Genomic DNA, 16,904 nt, shown 5'->3' with positions numbered 1-16,904 from the left:
TGAATACTGTTTTGAATACATGTGCCTACGTTTTTACAAGTAAATAAACGTTTTTAAAAGCGCGTGCCTCTATTATAGTATACGAACACGACAAGCATAAATGTTTAATTAATATGTCATTTGAAATTATTCGTCTGTGTACACACTACACTGACATATAATAAGTACACAATAATATTGACAATATATAGTCGGTAAGTCAATATGTTTACTTTTGTTTATTGTAAATAAAAGATGCCCATAGTACAATGTACAACGTTATTTTTGACGTGCTGGTTAAATTCACACTATAGTCAATATTTTTGGTTTCTACGTTAGTGTAAATACTTAATATAAGTATATATATATATACCTATATATATTGTGTCATCAAGGAGGTGCAGCGTCGCTTTTTATGAAGGTCCCAATTGGAAATTTATGTCTTACGCCAACTCTTACTAAGGGCGCAGTAAAGCGCCTGTACTGGCTACCCAACAGTTGGCTGGCCCTTACAGGCATAGTACTGGCCACAAGTTTAGACAGTACTGCACTGGTACTGGACAAACAGCACTGGTAGTTAAGTACTGATCTAGTACTGACATATTACGGGCTCCGATCAATATTCTAGTAATGGCCAGCCATTGTTTCTCGTAGTTGTGCCAACGTTGGCGGAATACTGGCATATTACGGGCTCTGTTTCGATTTCGAGCAAGGGCCACCTAGTTTTTGTCGTAGTTGTGCCAACGTTGGCGGAGTACTGTCATATTACGGGCTCTGTTTCAATTTCGAGCAAGGGCCACCTAGTTTTTGTCGTAGTTGTGCCAACGTTGGCGGAATACTGGCATATTACGGGCTCTGTTTTGATTTCGAGCAAGGGCCACCTAGTTTTTGTCGTAGTTGTGCCAACGTTGGCGGAGTACTGTCATATTACGGGCTCCGTTTCAATTTCGAGCAAGGGTCGAAAGTCCGTATTTAAGAGAGGCAACTGCCCTGAGCTCTAACATTTTTGGGCGTGGGCGTCAACATTTTGAGATCAGAAATTTTTATTTGTAAATTATTAAGACTTTTAAAATTTAAATTATTTTTAATATATCATGCTGTTTGAAATTTAAGCAACTTAATAAATGTATATTAAGCTATCAACGATAGAGAATTATTAATTAGTTTTAAAATTAATAGCCTCTATAGTCAATACTATAAATAGAGATCCAAAACCTTTTTATCCACTTTTTTCAACAAACAATTATATCTTGAACGACTTGAACTCTCCCGCTAATCTTCTTATGGTAATAACTTAGCAGGTAATACTTTTGTCTTTAATTATATTTGAAAATGTATTACTATTATTTTTTCTTTTATTAACTATAGGTACCTATTCGATATTTGTTTTCTATAATATCTACTTTCAAGTATCATTATTATATTCAATCTTTGATTAAGCATTTATGTATTGGTAAATGTGTTGGATATAGGTAGGTTGGCAATGTCAAACATTTTTGATCTAATTGGTAATTATTATGCATCTAGATTCTAGATAAATCAAAATTGGATTTAAGTTGTATCAATGCCATACAACGTTGTATACAATATAATATAATATTACGAAAAATAACCTGAGTATTTAAATGTATTTTACTAAAATATTTATTATATGTATATTAATTAGTTTGATTTTGACATGTCTCTTTAGTGTATTTCCTTGTTTGCCAAAAATAAATAATACCGAGTTATAAATTATAATGTTGGAATATAGTTTGGCTATTGTATATACCAACTCAAATCATTGCTGATATTCATAATGAAGTATTTAAAAACTTGATGATGATTACATATTTTTAATTTAATTAGCAATATTATATTCAAAAGCTGTAGTCAAAAAATTACTCGAGGTTAAAATTGAACAAATATATATCTAGGGGAATAAAACACAAGTTAATTAGTTATCACGGCTCGACTGTACCTATAAATAAATACTATTATTTTGTTATTTGTGGTGTGTTTATCACTTAATAGTTGGGAAAACCGTTTAACGGCAAGACCCGCACAGACAACGAACGCCGCCGCCCGTCATCGTGTTATATAATACACATCGTCATAATATCGTCACAACGACAATAGTGACAACGGCATCGAAAACTGTATGTTTGTTACATCCATGTGGTATAAATGTATAATACGACCGTGATTTTATTATATATTTATTTATTAAACGTTTTATAGTATATATTCAGTTAAAAGTTTACACTTGTGTTAAGTTGTTTAAGTTTCTATAAAGTATAAACGTTAATCTGTGTGACACAACGCCTGATTATATTAAACATTTTCGGTAAGTATTGTTTCATAATATTTTAATAAATAATAATATTATAGTAGACTTTAGCTTTAATAATAACAAGCCTCATGATAATCGATCTTGGCCAAACAAATAGACATGGACAACTGAAATAGGTACCTATTATATTTTAACTGTTTAGTATATAAGTAGATATATATACATAGGTACCTAATACATTATTATAGTTGGATTGTAAATTATTGCTTAGATTTATATAAATACCTACTTACCTACTGACATAGTACACTAAACATAAAATACATTTTTATAAATGTAGGTATAACGTGAAATGCTAGTTGTTATTTGTTAATAATCAACAAGAACTGAATTCAAAAAAATGGGTTTACTATACCTACGCTATATATCATATTATATAAGTAATAGGTACCTGGCAAACAACATTTATTATTGCTATCAGTGGCGTATATAGGGGGGAGGCCCCCTAAGCCCGGGCCCATAGTGAAATGAAATTTCATATGTAGGTATATCATGTTCAATTAAAACATTTTAGTATAATTATATATTTTTATGATACCATGGCCCACCTGTAGTCTGTTCATCGTAACATACTTCTAAATGTTGAGGAAATCGTTAATATTTTTATTTGAAAAAAAAATAGAAAAATGAATTTTACATAATATTAAGTCAAAAAATGTTTAAGTCTACCTACTTTAGAAAAATGCTTAATTTATTATATATCTTATTTAATAATAAATATATATTAATACGTTTAAATTCCTATATTTGTATCATTTATGTCATAATTAAAACCACCAGTTCCCTAAAAAATTTTTAGTTGTAACTATGGTGGGGGTAAATTGGCCCATAGTGAAAATAATTCCCATATACGCCACTGATTTGCTATTATTATTAGGTATATATTATATATATATATATTTATAATTATAGTTTTCTTAGTTATTTTTTTAATTAATATTATTAATTTAAGTGTAATTAAAATGGTTATTTTTAAATTTAAATTTTAATAAATTTAAAATAATTATAGTTTTAAATTTTAATAATTAATTATTTTTAATAATATAAAACCGTATTATTATAATTTTATATATTAATTATTAAATATTTTTAATTGTGGTCTTTGAATAAATTGATGAAACATTAAGTGGGTACCTATAAAAGAAAACTGAAAAATGTATGATACAAAAAGTATCTATTACCTACCTAGTTATAAATGTAAATTTTATGAAATTAAAGTCATTTTTAGGACAAATTTATATTTAACTCAGTCCTTAGACCCAAATTATGTATTCTATTATTTAGTAATACTATACTTATCAAGTAGTAATAAAAATTTAGGCACTTGTATCTAATATTACACATCTAAAACAAGAATGCCACAACACAAATTTTAAAGTTTTGAGAAAAAGCGATTTGAAGTTTAAATTTAAGATGTTTTAAAGTGTTTTTTACTTATGTGTTCAAAATTAAAAATTTAAATACTTGCTAACATAATTAACAATAAGTCTTCATCAAATATTATGAAATGCTCTCTTAAAAATATAACAGTGAGCCAGTGAGTTTAATCTATGTACATTTTTGTGCCATAAATCAAATTATGGCAGTGTTTTAAATTATTACATAAGGTCTTTTTTGGATACAAACAATTTATGCATCAGACTTTGTCTTTATCTATGTGGCTATGTTGATAGTTTGGCTGGTCGTTTATTTTTTCCCACATTCTTAATTTTTTAATACATAATTTATAATATCATCATCATATATGATATAATTATTGATGAATTTTTAGTTGTGGTAGTCTTGTTTGAGAGGTGCAATTTACCTATTAGGTGTTTCATTACTGTAATTGTATGTATACCTACTTTCATTAATACATTTTAATAAGAAACTATAAACTAAATATAAAAATAATTTAATTTAACTATATACAGAGCTATAATATAGGTACCTCGTACCTAAAAACCTACTGCATTATCTAAATAAATTATATATTATTTGTTCAAAAATTATAAAAATATTAATAATAGGTATTTTTTTATTTAAACTATTCTGATGTTTATGTTATTCAGTTTGTGATGAACTTTCCAATTTATTAATTTAATATAAGCAATCAAAAATGAGTACTGCATATTATCGTTTGAAAAAACATCGAACATTTCAACGATCTACTGAAATCGAGGCAGAGGTATCAAGATCAATTTCTCAAACACAAGATATTGAACTTAAAAATTCAGATTCACCTTTAGAAGTTGGTATTGTTAGAAATGTGTTGAATGAATCTCAGAATATAAGACTTCCAACAAGAATTGAAGATAATTATGATTTATCTTACCTAACAGATTCATCTATAGACTACTTAAATAGATCACCAGATTACAATCCACTTGATTATAAATATTCTTCTTCTTTATCATCTTCTCAGAATTCATCAAACTCAGACAGTAGTGATGATTACAATATATTATCTTCTTCAGTACCAAGCCCGGTACCAAGCCTTCGTGATAAATTACAAAACTTTGTTGTACGATTCAGAAGCAATATGACGGTTGAGTTAATTGATAATTTGCTTGATATATTGCGGTCTGAAAATCATGATCTACCTAAATCAGCAACAAGCTTGCTACAAACCAAGTCTAATGAAAACATTCAAGTAATGACAAGTTTAAAAAACACAAATGGGTCATATGTATATTTTGGAATTGAAGAAGGATTGAAAGGTATAATCTCTGATGAGTATACTGAAAATACCATACGTTTATTATTTAATATTGATGGCTTACCATTGTACAATAGTTCAAGTCAACAATTTTGGCCAAACTTGGGACTTATTGTGCATGACAAATATGACACAAAACCATTTATTGTAGCAGTTTACAGTGGTGATTCTAAACCTAAAAATATTAACGATTTTATAAAAGACTTTGTTCAAGAAGTAAGTTATTTAGTTAAAAACGGTTTAAATATTCGACAAAAAATGTTTAAAATAGAAATTATTGGATTTTCCTGTGATACCCCAGCAAGAGCATTCATCAAGAAATGTAAAGGCCATGGTGGGTTTTACTCATGTGAGCGTTGTGAGACAAGGGGCAAGACGATAAACCATAAAAGAGTGTATCCCAGCATAAATTCAAGGCTTCGGACAAAAAGAAGTTTTATAAAACAACGGCAACGTGAGCACCATTTAGATGGAAGGTCATTGCTACTAGATATTCCAGACTTTGACCCAGTAAATTCTGTTTTCTTGGACTCAATGCACCTACTTTATCTTGGTGTGATGAAATGGATTTTGCAACAACTTCTTGGAGCCAAAATGCGAGTTAATCGTAAATGTAAACTTTCCCAAAACAAAATAAAGCATTTCAATTCAATTTTAAAAATATTTACAAGACATGTATCAAAAGAATTTCAAAGGAAAAAATTAGACTTAGATTCATTTACTCACTGGAAAGCCACACAGTTTAGATTTTTTTTAAACTATTGTGGGGCTCTGGTACTATGTAAAATTCTAAACAAAAAAATGTACAATCATTTTTTACTGTTGGTAGTTGCATGTAGAATTTTAAATGATCCTGAATTATGTGTTGAAAATACAAATTATGCTAGGGATTTACTGAGAAAATTTTTTGAACTTCTTCCTTCATTTTATGGATCTAGTTCACAAATTATGAATAGCCATAATTTGATTCATATAGCAGATGATGTAGAATACACTAATATGCCTTTGTCTGCAATATCCGCATTCCCTTTTGAAAATTTTCTTGGAAAAATCAAACGAATGATTAGTGGTAGAAATAAGCCTCTAGCACAGTTAGTAAGAAGAATCTCCGAGCAAAAGGCATGTCCAAAGATGATGATGAACAATGCTATAAACAAGAAAAAGTTCCTTATAATCAACCCTGACCTAACTCATAAAAGAAAAAAAGATTTAAAAAGCATAATTCTACGGGGGCTTGAATTGAATACTACTCAACCAAACAACATTGTAAAATTGGATTCTAGTGATGTTTTTAGTATTGCAAGAATTCAAAGAAAACAAAATCGTATTTTATTACATGGATATGTATACAAGACTGTCACTGATGCTTTCAAATTCCCTTGCAAATCTTCAGAAGTTGGAATTATGAAATTGGGTAGATTAAGCAATAAAAAAAGAATTATTTCTATTGATAATATTTTAAAAAAATGTGTTTTCTTTGAAAATGGAAATCATAGCTATGCAGTGACATTACTTCATAATTCATAACAATTCTTTATAATAATATAATTATTTATAATTATAAAATTTTAATTTTAATGATAATAATCTAAGCTTACTCTAAATACCTATACATAATGTACCTAATATTAAATAAATTACATACACTTAATAAAAATAGATGAAGATATAATCATTGTAATATTTTTACAGCCATGGACTTTAAAAAAGAAACAACCCATGTTTTAGTAAAATTTAATAAAATTAAAAAATGCGATAAAACTACCATAGACTTAATACCAATATCATGGACCTTTATTGAAGATGAAAAATTATACTGCAAATATCCTAATAAAAATGAATATAGCAAAATAGACCAAATGAGCAAAATGTCATCTATCCACAAGATTTCATGGAAAAGCTTTGAAATTACACTAATGAAAGAAGCCCGTAAGTATTTGTAAACTGTACCTATTAAATAGATACACAACAATTTACAATGTACATAAGTAAATAATACTATTCACAAAAAAAATGTGAATAATATATTATGATATAATCAATGATTATTAATCATATTCAATAATATTATATATTGTTATTTATTAAAGTTAAAAATTTCAGGGAATTATGATCAAGGTGTCAAGTATATGCAAAAAGCATTCTCTGATACTGTCATACAGAGTAGTACCATTGAAGAAGGAAATAGCTCTGAAGGCGAAAGTAAACCAAACAAACTAAGTGGAGAACAGCTTGGAATGTCTCTAAAAGACATCCCTTCTTTTAGTAAATCATACTCTACAACTGGAATACATAAAGTCAAAGGTGATCATTTAAACATAATTATGAAAACATAAAATAAGTTTAGTTTAATATGTCAATGTTAACTATTACAGGCAATGATGCTTCAATGTTTGTGATAACATCTGAATCGTCTGATGCCTCTGAAGTGTTTAATAAAAAGAATAAAAAGTTAGTACATCCAAAAAATTCTTTTTCTTTTAAAAGATTAAAAACTACAGCCAATGAAGAAAAAACAATAAACGGTAATTTCATTGATTAAATAATTGTGCTTTTCAAAATGTATTTTAAATTCTGTTTGATTATTTTATTTCAGGTGAATCAGATGCTAGTTATTCACAGTCTGATGTACCAACATCTGAATCATCTGATATCTCTGAAGTGTCTAATAAAAAGAAAAAAAAGTTAGTACATTCAAAAACCTCTTTTTCTTTTAAAAGATTAAAAACTACAGCCAATGAAGAAAAAACAATAAATGGTAATTTCTTTGATTAAATATAATAGGTAAATTTTTTAAAATGTAATTTTTGTTGAGGATGTGTACAATTTTCTATAAATAATATTTAAAAATATTAATTGTTTGTTGAAGGTAAAAGAATGTCAAATCAGCATTGCGCAACATGTAGCTGCAATAGTAAATATATGAGTATGTTATACAAACATATTTATTAGATTTTAATTCATTTTACACTTAAACTTTTAAGTTTAGTCAAAACTAGGATATAATTAATATACATATATTTATGTATTAATTTTATCTATTTCAGCTAAAGAAGCTGCAACCAAATCAGATATCGATTCTGCAGTAAAGAGCATATGCAGGAGCATAGAGTACCGAGTAAGAGAGGAAGCAAAAATGACTAGGGCTATTTTCCACATGAATTCTACTACAGCAGATATTGATAGATTATTGCAAGAAGAGACCATAATTGATTTGCCAAAAACTAATTTAGAAGACTTTCTTTCCTTTGATGAACAATTAAAAACTAATATTGAATTATTAAAAAAACTGGTAAGAATTATTCCTGAGTTGATATAAAATATTTATTATTATCAACTATTATTTAATCTTTCAGAAATTTTATATGGTGTATAATATTAAGAAAACAACAAAAGTGTCAGAAGTTTTTACAGCATTAATTCCTAGAATTATTACCAAAGATGTACAATTACTCTACACTGCCTTTGGGAGAGAAACAAACGGTGTAAGAAAATTGAATTTTTCTGCGACAGAAACCTACAAATATTTACTTGGTCGGTATTTAACCATTTATTTTTTTTTTCAAAAAAAATTCAGCAATAATTCATATTTATATTTTAATTTTAGAAGTGGTCTCCACCAAATTAACAAATGTTGACAATAAAGAAATTTCTAGTCAACTTAGCCGTTGGTTTTCTGGCGCCAAGGATAGAGATGGTGGAAAGAGGGAGAGACTTGATACAAAACGCAGTTCTGAAACCCAAGAACATATTACTTTTGATTAGTACTAAACAATAATTTTTATTATTTTTATTTAAAAAATAATGAATAAAGTTTACTAAGTTCATTGTAATTATTATTAGTGGTTATATGTTTTTTTTTGTGATGCAGAACTCCTCAGGATATCTTGCAAATATGTTGCAATTTATACCATCTCTCCCCTTGTATGAGCTCATATACTCTACTGGTACAATTATATAAATTTATAAATTAATATAATAATATAATATAATATATAACATAATTATATAATTATATATACCAATTATTTATTTATATACTGGTACCAGTTAAAGTCAGTACTGCACCTTAACCAAATACCAGTACTGGCTCAGTACTAAAAATCCAATACTGGAATAGGCAATAGCGTTATCATCCCAGACATATGCCAGTACATGGCCAGTACTGGCTGCCAGTAGCGCACCAGTATCAGTCGATACTGACCCAGTACTGCGCCTGTTGTGAATTCCCTATTGGGGCAGTACTGCACCTTAACCAAATACCAGTACTGGCTCAGTACTAAAAATCCAATACTGGAATAGCGTTATCATCCCAGACATACGCCAGTACATGGCCAGTACTGGCTGCCAGTAGCGCACCAGTATCAGTCGATACTGACCCAGTACTGCGCCTGTTGTGAATTCCCGATTGGGGTATTGTTTATGTTTTAAACGCGTGTGTGTATGTGTGCGAGACTGTCTTTTACATTTTTGAAACCTTTTATGCATATTATATATTTAATAGAAATGTAACTATATATTTAACAAGTAGTTACTTGTGATTTAGTAGATGTAAAACATATCAAGAAATAGCTGGATTTTAACATATTTGGTGAAATAATAGTTCGAAATCAGAGCGGTGACAATGTCTAACGACCATTATTTGCGGATAAATAATAAGAACATTCTGTAATTATGTTGTTCAATATGTAACAGTATACACAAAGTAGCTGGTAAACTATATTCATATACCTATTTAATAAAGATAAAGATTACATATTGACGTGAATGACGATTATGGCTTTGAATTTATATGGCTAACAAATCAAGTATGGCAAAAATATGTAGGTACTTAAGTACAAACCCGAGAATTCTCTGTACGGCCTTTATAATATATCTATATAAATCTTATTTTTTATTATTTTTTTTATTGGAATAAGCCTCGGCAGCGGTGGCCATTATTGGCTGACATTGTATACATTGATTTTATATAATTTTTTACATAGGTAGTTTTGTTTTTACATAATATTTTATATTATTTGTTTACAATAAATTTTCAATTTCAGTATCTTTTATGAAGTTTAGTGTCTGTTTGATGACTGATACGTATGGACCTAATGATTGGAATAGAAATTCTGGAATGTTGTGTTTGGTTCTTGCATCTTCTATGTTTTTATATAAATCTTAATATAATATACGTAATCGAAACTATGTGTATGCATGTGTGAATGTGTGGTGTATGTATAATGTTTTATAAAGCTTGATAGATTTATTTTTCTTTAGAGTTAAGACATTTAATTGTGCTTGTTGTTTACCTATAGTTTTCTGTCATGTCGCAGTGAAATCCCTAACATGGAATACGATTATGTTGCGGTCACATTTTCTTGCGAACCATAGTTAATTATATATATATATAATATACATAAATTACCACATTTTGGTCAATAAAACAGAGTTTCACGCGTGTTTATATACAAATGACCACAGACATTTAATTAGTTTTATCTGTTTTCGAACCAAAATTTAACGAACAGACTTATTTCAGCAACAGTAAATGAATGAGTATATTCTATAGTGTGTAGGTATATTATAGGTATAACTGTTTAACATACAACATATTTTCCTTGCTGGTATAAAATATAAATTATGTTTAAAAAGATAAGACTTGAAAATGTATCTGCGTGCTAACTCAGCATATAGCTCTAATCCCCCCCCTCCTCCCTTCATGAATTATGCTCCATAATTTAAGTTTACCTACTGTATCTACGTTTAATTGTCCATGTTTTAACTATACGCAGTTCTAACTATGTCGACTGTATCTACCTATCTTTATTAAACACAAACGCATTAAATATAAATTATAATAGTAAGACATATTTTAATACCCAAACCTGTATATACATTCATACATAAATATACATATTATATGCACCTACCTATAACTATATTATACGACCATTATAGCCGTATATTAAATACAGTGAATCTAAATAAATAAATAAGAAATTTATATCTGGTAGAAATACCATTGTTCCAACAATAAAGTTAAAAAAAAAAGGCGGGGCGTAGACGACATACTGAATATTTATTATTATTTTTTTAGGTTTAACCGATTTGAAGATCATTTTTGTAATTTTCAAAATACCAAGACGCTTAAGAAGATTAATACAAAATGGTCGCGGCTGTGATACTCTTTATTAATTGGCCTAAAAAACGTTGCTGCAATGTGCATAAATTGCACACGACTATGATTCAATTCAACATCATCATATACTTAAAAATAGCCAATACGGCACAGTAGCTTCACAAGTTCAAAATGTTACAATATTTTTAATTGAATTTTTATACTGATTAGTGTTTATATTACTATTATTTTTGTTGTTAAAATCGCTTATTCCTGTAATATATTTATTTTTAAATAAATGTGGATATACATGTCTGTTTACTCTTTAATATAAATATTATAAAACTATGAATAAAACAATTCACCTACGTAAATTAAAAATGATGATTAACTGCAGATTTTTAACATTAACATATCATTTAAAACAAAATATTATTAACCGTTGGGACATATTATAATATGAATCATAAATATTAAAAAGATAAGGTTTTTATATTTTACAGTGTATACTGTACTGTAAACTTACAGTGTACTTGCTTTCGTAAGTATACTGTTAATTTGCTTAGATTCTCTGAGAAATAAATTTACTTTTTTATAAAAAAAATATTTAGTTGTATTAACGTGTAGGTAGGACCTATGTACTTATACATTTATTTTAAATTATGCAATAATACACTGAAATAGGTTAGATATTATTTTTTTAATACGCAATATAGGCGCATGCAAACGGCGTTTCTTGTATTCAAATATTAGAGCAATTTATAACATTATTTCGTTGCAGTACCTGATTTTTATTTGATAAGTGTACGTGCCGTTTTTATTATACGATTAAGAAAGATTTTGGTACCTTAGCATCATCATAAACAATGTACAAATATACAATAATTATGAAGAATCCACCTTGTAGATGATTGTATAGTTCATTAAAATGATTAAAGTATTTTTTTCAGTTAAAACTAGTAAGTTTAAGTTATAATATGTTTTGCAGTTTTAAAGCCGTTGTATAAAATACCAGTGTATTTACTCAGGCATGAACACATATTTTTTGATCAGGAGAAAAATATCCGATATCCATGTTTTTAGCAAATATTAAAAAAAAAAAAATTAGATAAATCCTAAATTAATTTATAATATATATATATAAATATATACTATACATATATACTGATCATACATGATATATATCATGGTATATTAACAATTTGAAAAAATAAAAATAAATTATTGCCACCACATTCAGTATTAAAAAATGTCTATACCTGTTTAAATACGCTCTATAAAATTGATAATGCTAAATGTATTGGTAAGTATTGTCTATAAGTGGCGGTCGTATACGATTTTAAAGGTTAATTCCTAAAAAGGAAAATATACCTATACGTTGCGACAACCGAATTACGTATTCCCATAACACGTTCGACTTCTGTCAACGGTTTGTCTGCGACGATTCCTCATTACGTCCGCTGCGTTAGAATTATTTTAGTTCATACCTATAAATTGGATGGCGTTTTATTAAATTACATTAAATATAATTATAACAGACTCTGAAGTAGGTAACTAAGAGTATTTAATAAATTGTAATATAAAGGTAATTGTCGACAAATAATGGCAATAAAATACAAAATATTAATATTTGTAATTCAGTATAGACTTATGAAAATTCATTGTAAATCAAAAAATATTTTAAAGAGTAGACTTTTTAGTTCGCGAACCAATGAATATTATATAATTATATACCAATATAGTTTATCATTTGGTTTTCATCAGGTTTTTCACAATATTGTATTAATAAATATTTATGATGTTATACAAACTATTTCATACAACAATTCTGTATAGGTACTCACTACCTATACTAATATTTTATCTTAGATTGACACAAAATTGAAAATTGTAGACATGTTCAATAATTATTATGTGGCAAAATGTTATATGTATCCTTATAAGTAGTATTAAACAACCTTGTGTATTGAATTAATTAAATAAATTTTATGATGTCAATCATTTATTAGTTTTATGTACATTATAAGAAATGTAACTATATATATATATATATATACACACTCTTACCTATATATTGTTCATAAATACATTTATGTATAATTAATACTTACGAATTGATTTCTATTTTTCCATACTTTTACATAATTTTTTTTTTTTCATTTTAATTATCTACTCGTAAATTATTTAAGCGAATGGACACTGTAGTCTAGTACCTACTATGGGTTTATCTAATATTAATATTAATCAATCACTGATGATTGGTTATTTAATATATTATATAGGTATATCATACATGAATGGTACTAACAACGAATATTCATCTGCAAATGCGTATTTATTATACACATGTAATCCTTGGGCTTATAATTACATAAATACTTCCAAAGATTTTTAGTTGCAGCTATTTCGTTTACATATAGATATTTAATAATTTTGAATGAGATTTTTAATATGATACACTAAAAGTTATCCTATATAGTTTTGTCTATTGCATTTTTTTTCACTAGAGAATTTTTATTTATAGGTGGCAAGTATGTCTACTATCTTTAACGTATTAATAAATTAATTCAATAGGTTTAACATGTGCAGTACTAAAATCTGATGAAATAATAACAGTACCTAACTTTATTAAGTTTTGGCAGTGTTGGGTTAGTCGATTCATATTTTGAAATAGGTATCTATAATGTATAAATGTATAATGTATAAGTTTCTTTTTAACTGATTGGTTAGACACCTAATTGGTGATTTATGGGTATTTTAAAACGTAAATAGTATAAATAAAAGTAAACTGCACTTTTATTAACAGCGACTTGCTATTATCAAATTTTACTAAACTTAGCTTATTATTTAAATTTAAGAACATTACACTTCATCAAGATTTATTTGTATGATAATAAAATGTATTGTTTCTTGATTTGTAACCAACATATGCTACTGCATATTGTAAGAATTTTGATTAAATATTAAATGAAGTAGTCTTCATCATTCGTTAATTGCTAAAAATAATATTTTTTTAATGATTTTAATATAATTTATTATGTGATTAGGTCTTCCATTAATTACGTTTTGAAAAAAAAACTCATCATTTTGGTTTAAAATACAAGCCTAATATAAATGTTATTGTGTTTTTAAAATTATTAAAAAAATGATGAATTAGTATCTTAAATTTATGTTAATCAATATTGTTCAGTGAGTTTTTCTCGATTAAGGTATTAGAATATAATATAGAAATAGTATAATCCATGTTACATAGATACTATTACCGTATAGTTATGTGTGGTATTTTGCACGGTGTCATTTTAAGGAGCCCGTTTATGGGCATTTTTTGTGACATTGAGACAAATTACATTACCTACTGGATACAAATATATATATATATATTTGTTATTAAAGGAGCATTTAAATATTTTAAGTATAATTTTAGTAATTAAATTCCCTAAATACCTAATTAAAAATACTTTTTAAAACAGTTTTCCTTTTTTGTCTCAGTAAATTATTATATACCATTATTACATAATTGTAGGCACCCACCTAAATTATTTTTAGTTAGTAATTATGTTTGTATTTACTTAAAACAGAAGGGAGTTGACAAAAATAACCATAATTCAACATTTATAAGTGGTTTTACGTTTTTATTACCTACAGCCTTTATTATTTTTCTTAATTATATTGTTAATAATTTATGACTATACAAAACTTACTTTAAAAAAAGCTATGCTCCTTAAATATAGGCTATAACTTAAGACGAATTTTGAATAATGATAAATTAAATTGCAAAAAAAATGTGTATTAATCGAGACATTTTAAGTTTATACTTAAGATATTTTATAACTTTACAATAAATATGTGGATTTGTTTAATTATACCTAAATATTAATTTATTATAAAATATATTGTTAATACCTATAATTAAAATTGTTGTTAATTTTTATGCTGAAACGCATTTGAAGTACCTATAGGTTGAAAATAAATAATGTTTTTTTTTAACTATTTATATGAACCTACCAATAGTATCTATGCAATGCATAATAAATAAATACATTTTTTCTAATTAGAAAATTAATAATTTATACTCAGTGTCATTAAAAGAAAATATAATGGTAATATAGAACATTTTAATTACACGATTATATAATATGTCAATATGTGGAGGGAGGCCAGTGATGGGACTTAACGTGAGTTTAATACATATTAAGCAGTATCTAAGCAAACAAAAACTTTTAATATTACCATGGTAAAATAATTTCAGAATATATTTTATAATATATAATATAGGTACACTCATAGGTAACAGTTTGTAACAAGGCAATAAATAGCTGTATAAATAAATAAATAGATGTACGATAAAATAAAAAAAAATTATAACTGGGAAAATAATTGTAACTTTGTTATTTTCTATCTGTGTACGTTATTCAATGCATTTTAATTTTTATAAATAGAAATTGACTAGGTTCTGAACATAACTGTGAGTATTTTCTGATATTATTAATTGAAGTCCATAGATTAAAAACTGTTTTCCAAAATATAACATACATAATATTCAAACATAAATTGGATATTTTATCTATTTTAAATAATGGCTTTCATTATAAACTTTAGTTTCATAATTTGTATGAGATTTAATTAATAATTACTACTGTTTTGACATTGTATCCAGAATAATTAATAGCTATTTCTATACAATTAAAAACAAAATTGGAAGTAATCTTTATATAATTATATACATTAAGTATATAATACCTATTTATCATTATAGGTGTTTAGGTATATTGTGTATTTGTTATAGGTCTACACAATTGTTTTTTAAATGCTTACCTTACTTATTTATAACAGATACTAAATAGGAATTTACCTATAATATATATAATATATATTATACATCTATTGTCGAATGGAAATTTAAATAATTTGATTTAATTTTTTTAGGTAATAATTATGGCTTTTCAATATTAATATTTGTATTGCATAAGAGTAAAAAACATCCAATTCCTAAATAGATAATAATTTCATATTATAAAATATGGCAAATACTCGCAGGTTGCACATGTATACCTTCGTCTAATTTATATTATAGGTACACAGCTGCAGGCCTGCTACACCGGAATAAATATAAATACAATTAATGCCTTGTAATTACCTGGTCAAGGCGCTCGAAGTCTGCACAGGAGATGGTGGTCGCGTGGAGACGAAAATGCGGAAAATCGTCTCAAAACTATTGCAGTGCAGTGGTTGATGACTGTACTTGGCGGGCAGGTACGGCTGCTGTTTAGGTTTATCGTCGATTTTACATCACCCGTAGCATCCGTGTGTTTCTTATATAGTACAATATTATTGTTATTATCTTAAAACGAAATCGAATTTACCGGGCGATACGTGTGCGCGTGCTCGTGCGGGCGCCGATGTGTTAAATTAATAATGGTAATAATAGTAATAATTATTGATATTATTTTGTAATCCGTAGGTGCGCGCGCGACCTCTTGAATCTGACTGGAGCGCCACTGCACTGCCGAGACCTGATGACCGGACAGACGGGCGTATGGTGAACGGATGCCGCGGCGGAGTTATTCGTCGTCATCGTGGTCGGTCGACGGCGGATCGTTGGCTGCCGACCGGCTCGAGGTGGGGGTAAAACGGAAAAATGGCGTCGGCCGTCCGGGCGCCGCCCACCTGGGCGCGGTGGCGACGGCGGCGTCGAGAAGGGGCGACCTCGGTAGCGCGCACGCACACCAATGGACGACGACCGGCGGTGGCGGCGACAGTGGTTGAGACTGCGCTTCGTGTGTGGTCTTTTC

The 16,904-nt window shown here is 27.9% G+C and overlaps 3 protein-coding genes across 5 annotated transcripts in view; 2 read left to right on the top strand and 1 right to left on the bottom strand.

The window, feature by feature from the left end:
• LOC107169636 (uncharacterized) overlaps window positions 1-16,670 on the bottom strand; it is a 29,309-nt gene extending 12,639 nt beyond the window's left edge. For both annotated transcript variants that reach the window (XM_015519441.2, XM_089218011.1), the window contains exon 1: window positions 16,250-16,670. The gene's annotated coding sequence lies outside the window, so the exon portion shown is untranslated. The remainder of the gene's footprint in view (window positions 1-16,249) is intronic.
• Window positions 1,658-8,842, top strand: LOC149062088 (uncharacterized). Of its 2 annotated transcripts, XM_089217987.1 has the most exons (9): window positions 1,658-2,305; window positions 6,702-6,938; window positions 7,113-7,313; window positions 7,385-7,534; window positions 7,606-7,767; window positions 7,879-7,935; window positions 8,057-8,301; window positions 8,366-8,543; window positions 8,617-8,842. In XM_089217987.1, exons 2-9 carry the CDS (start codon window positions 6,704-6,706, stop codon window positions 8,772-8,774), a joined length of 1,386 nt encoding a protein of 461 aa, XP_089074113.1. In that variant the 5' UTR covers window positions 1,658-2,305; window positions 6,702-6,703; the 3' UTR covers window positions 8,775-8,842. The 2 variants fall into 2 exon arrangements, with proteins under 2 accessions (XP_089074113.1, XP_089074120.1); XM_089217994.1 differs by lacking the exon at window positions 1,658-2,305 and having other exon boundaries at window positions 6,563-6,938.
• LOC149062089 (uncharacterized) lies at window positions 4,350-6,618 on the top strand. Its single transcript, XM_089217977.1, has one exon. The coding sequence runs from the start codon at window positions 4,410-4,412 to the stop codon at window positions 6,534-6,536; it is 2,127 nt and encodes a 708-aa protein (XP_089074103.1). The 5' UTR covers window positions 4,350-4,409; the 3' UTR covers window positions 6,537-6,618.
• Window positions 16,671-16,904: the final 234 nt, after the last annotated feature.

Source organism: Diuraphis noxia, unplaced genomic scaffold, assembly GCF_037042655.1.
Source record: "Diuraphis noxia isolate RWA-SAM2 unplaced genomic scaffold, SU_Dnox_SAM2 contig0001, whole genome shotgun sequence".
NCBI lineage: Eukaryota > Metazoa > Arthropoda > Insecta > Hemiptera > Aphididae > Diuraphis > Diuraphis noxia.
This window is presented reverse-complemented; position numbering and strand designations above follow the sequence as displayed.

What these genes read in the sequence shown, in the direction of transcription:
- LOC149062089 (XM_089217977.1), top strand. Translation starts at nt 4,410, where the DNA reads ATGAGTACTGCATATTATCGTTTGAAAAAACATCGAACATTTCAACGA.
- LOC149062088 (XM_089217987.1), top strand. Translation starts at nt 6,704, where the DNA reads ATGGACTTTAAAAAAGAAACAACCCATGTTTTAGTAAAATTTAATAAA. An exon ending in TTGAATTATTAAAAAAACTG is followed by an intron (nt 8,302 to 8,365) that starts GTAAGAATTATT and finishes TTAATCTTTCAG; the next exon opens with AAATTTTATATGGTGTATAA. An exon ending in AACCTACAAATATTTACTTG is followed by an intron (nt 8,544 to 8,616) that starts GTCGGTATTTAA and finishes TTTTAATTTTAG; the next exon opens with AAGTGGTCTCCACCAAATTA.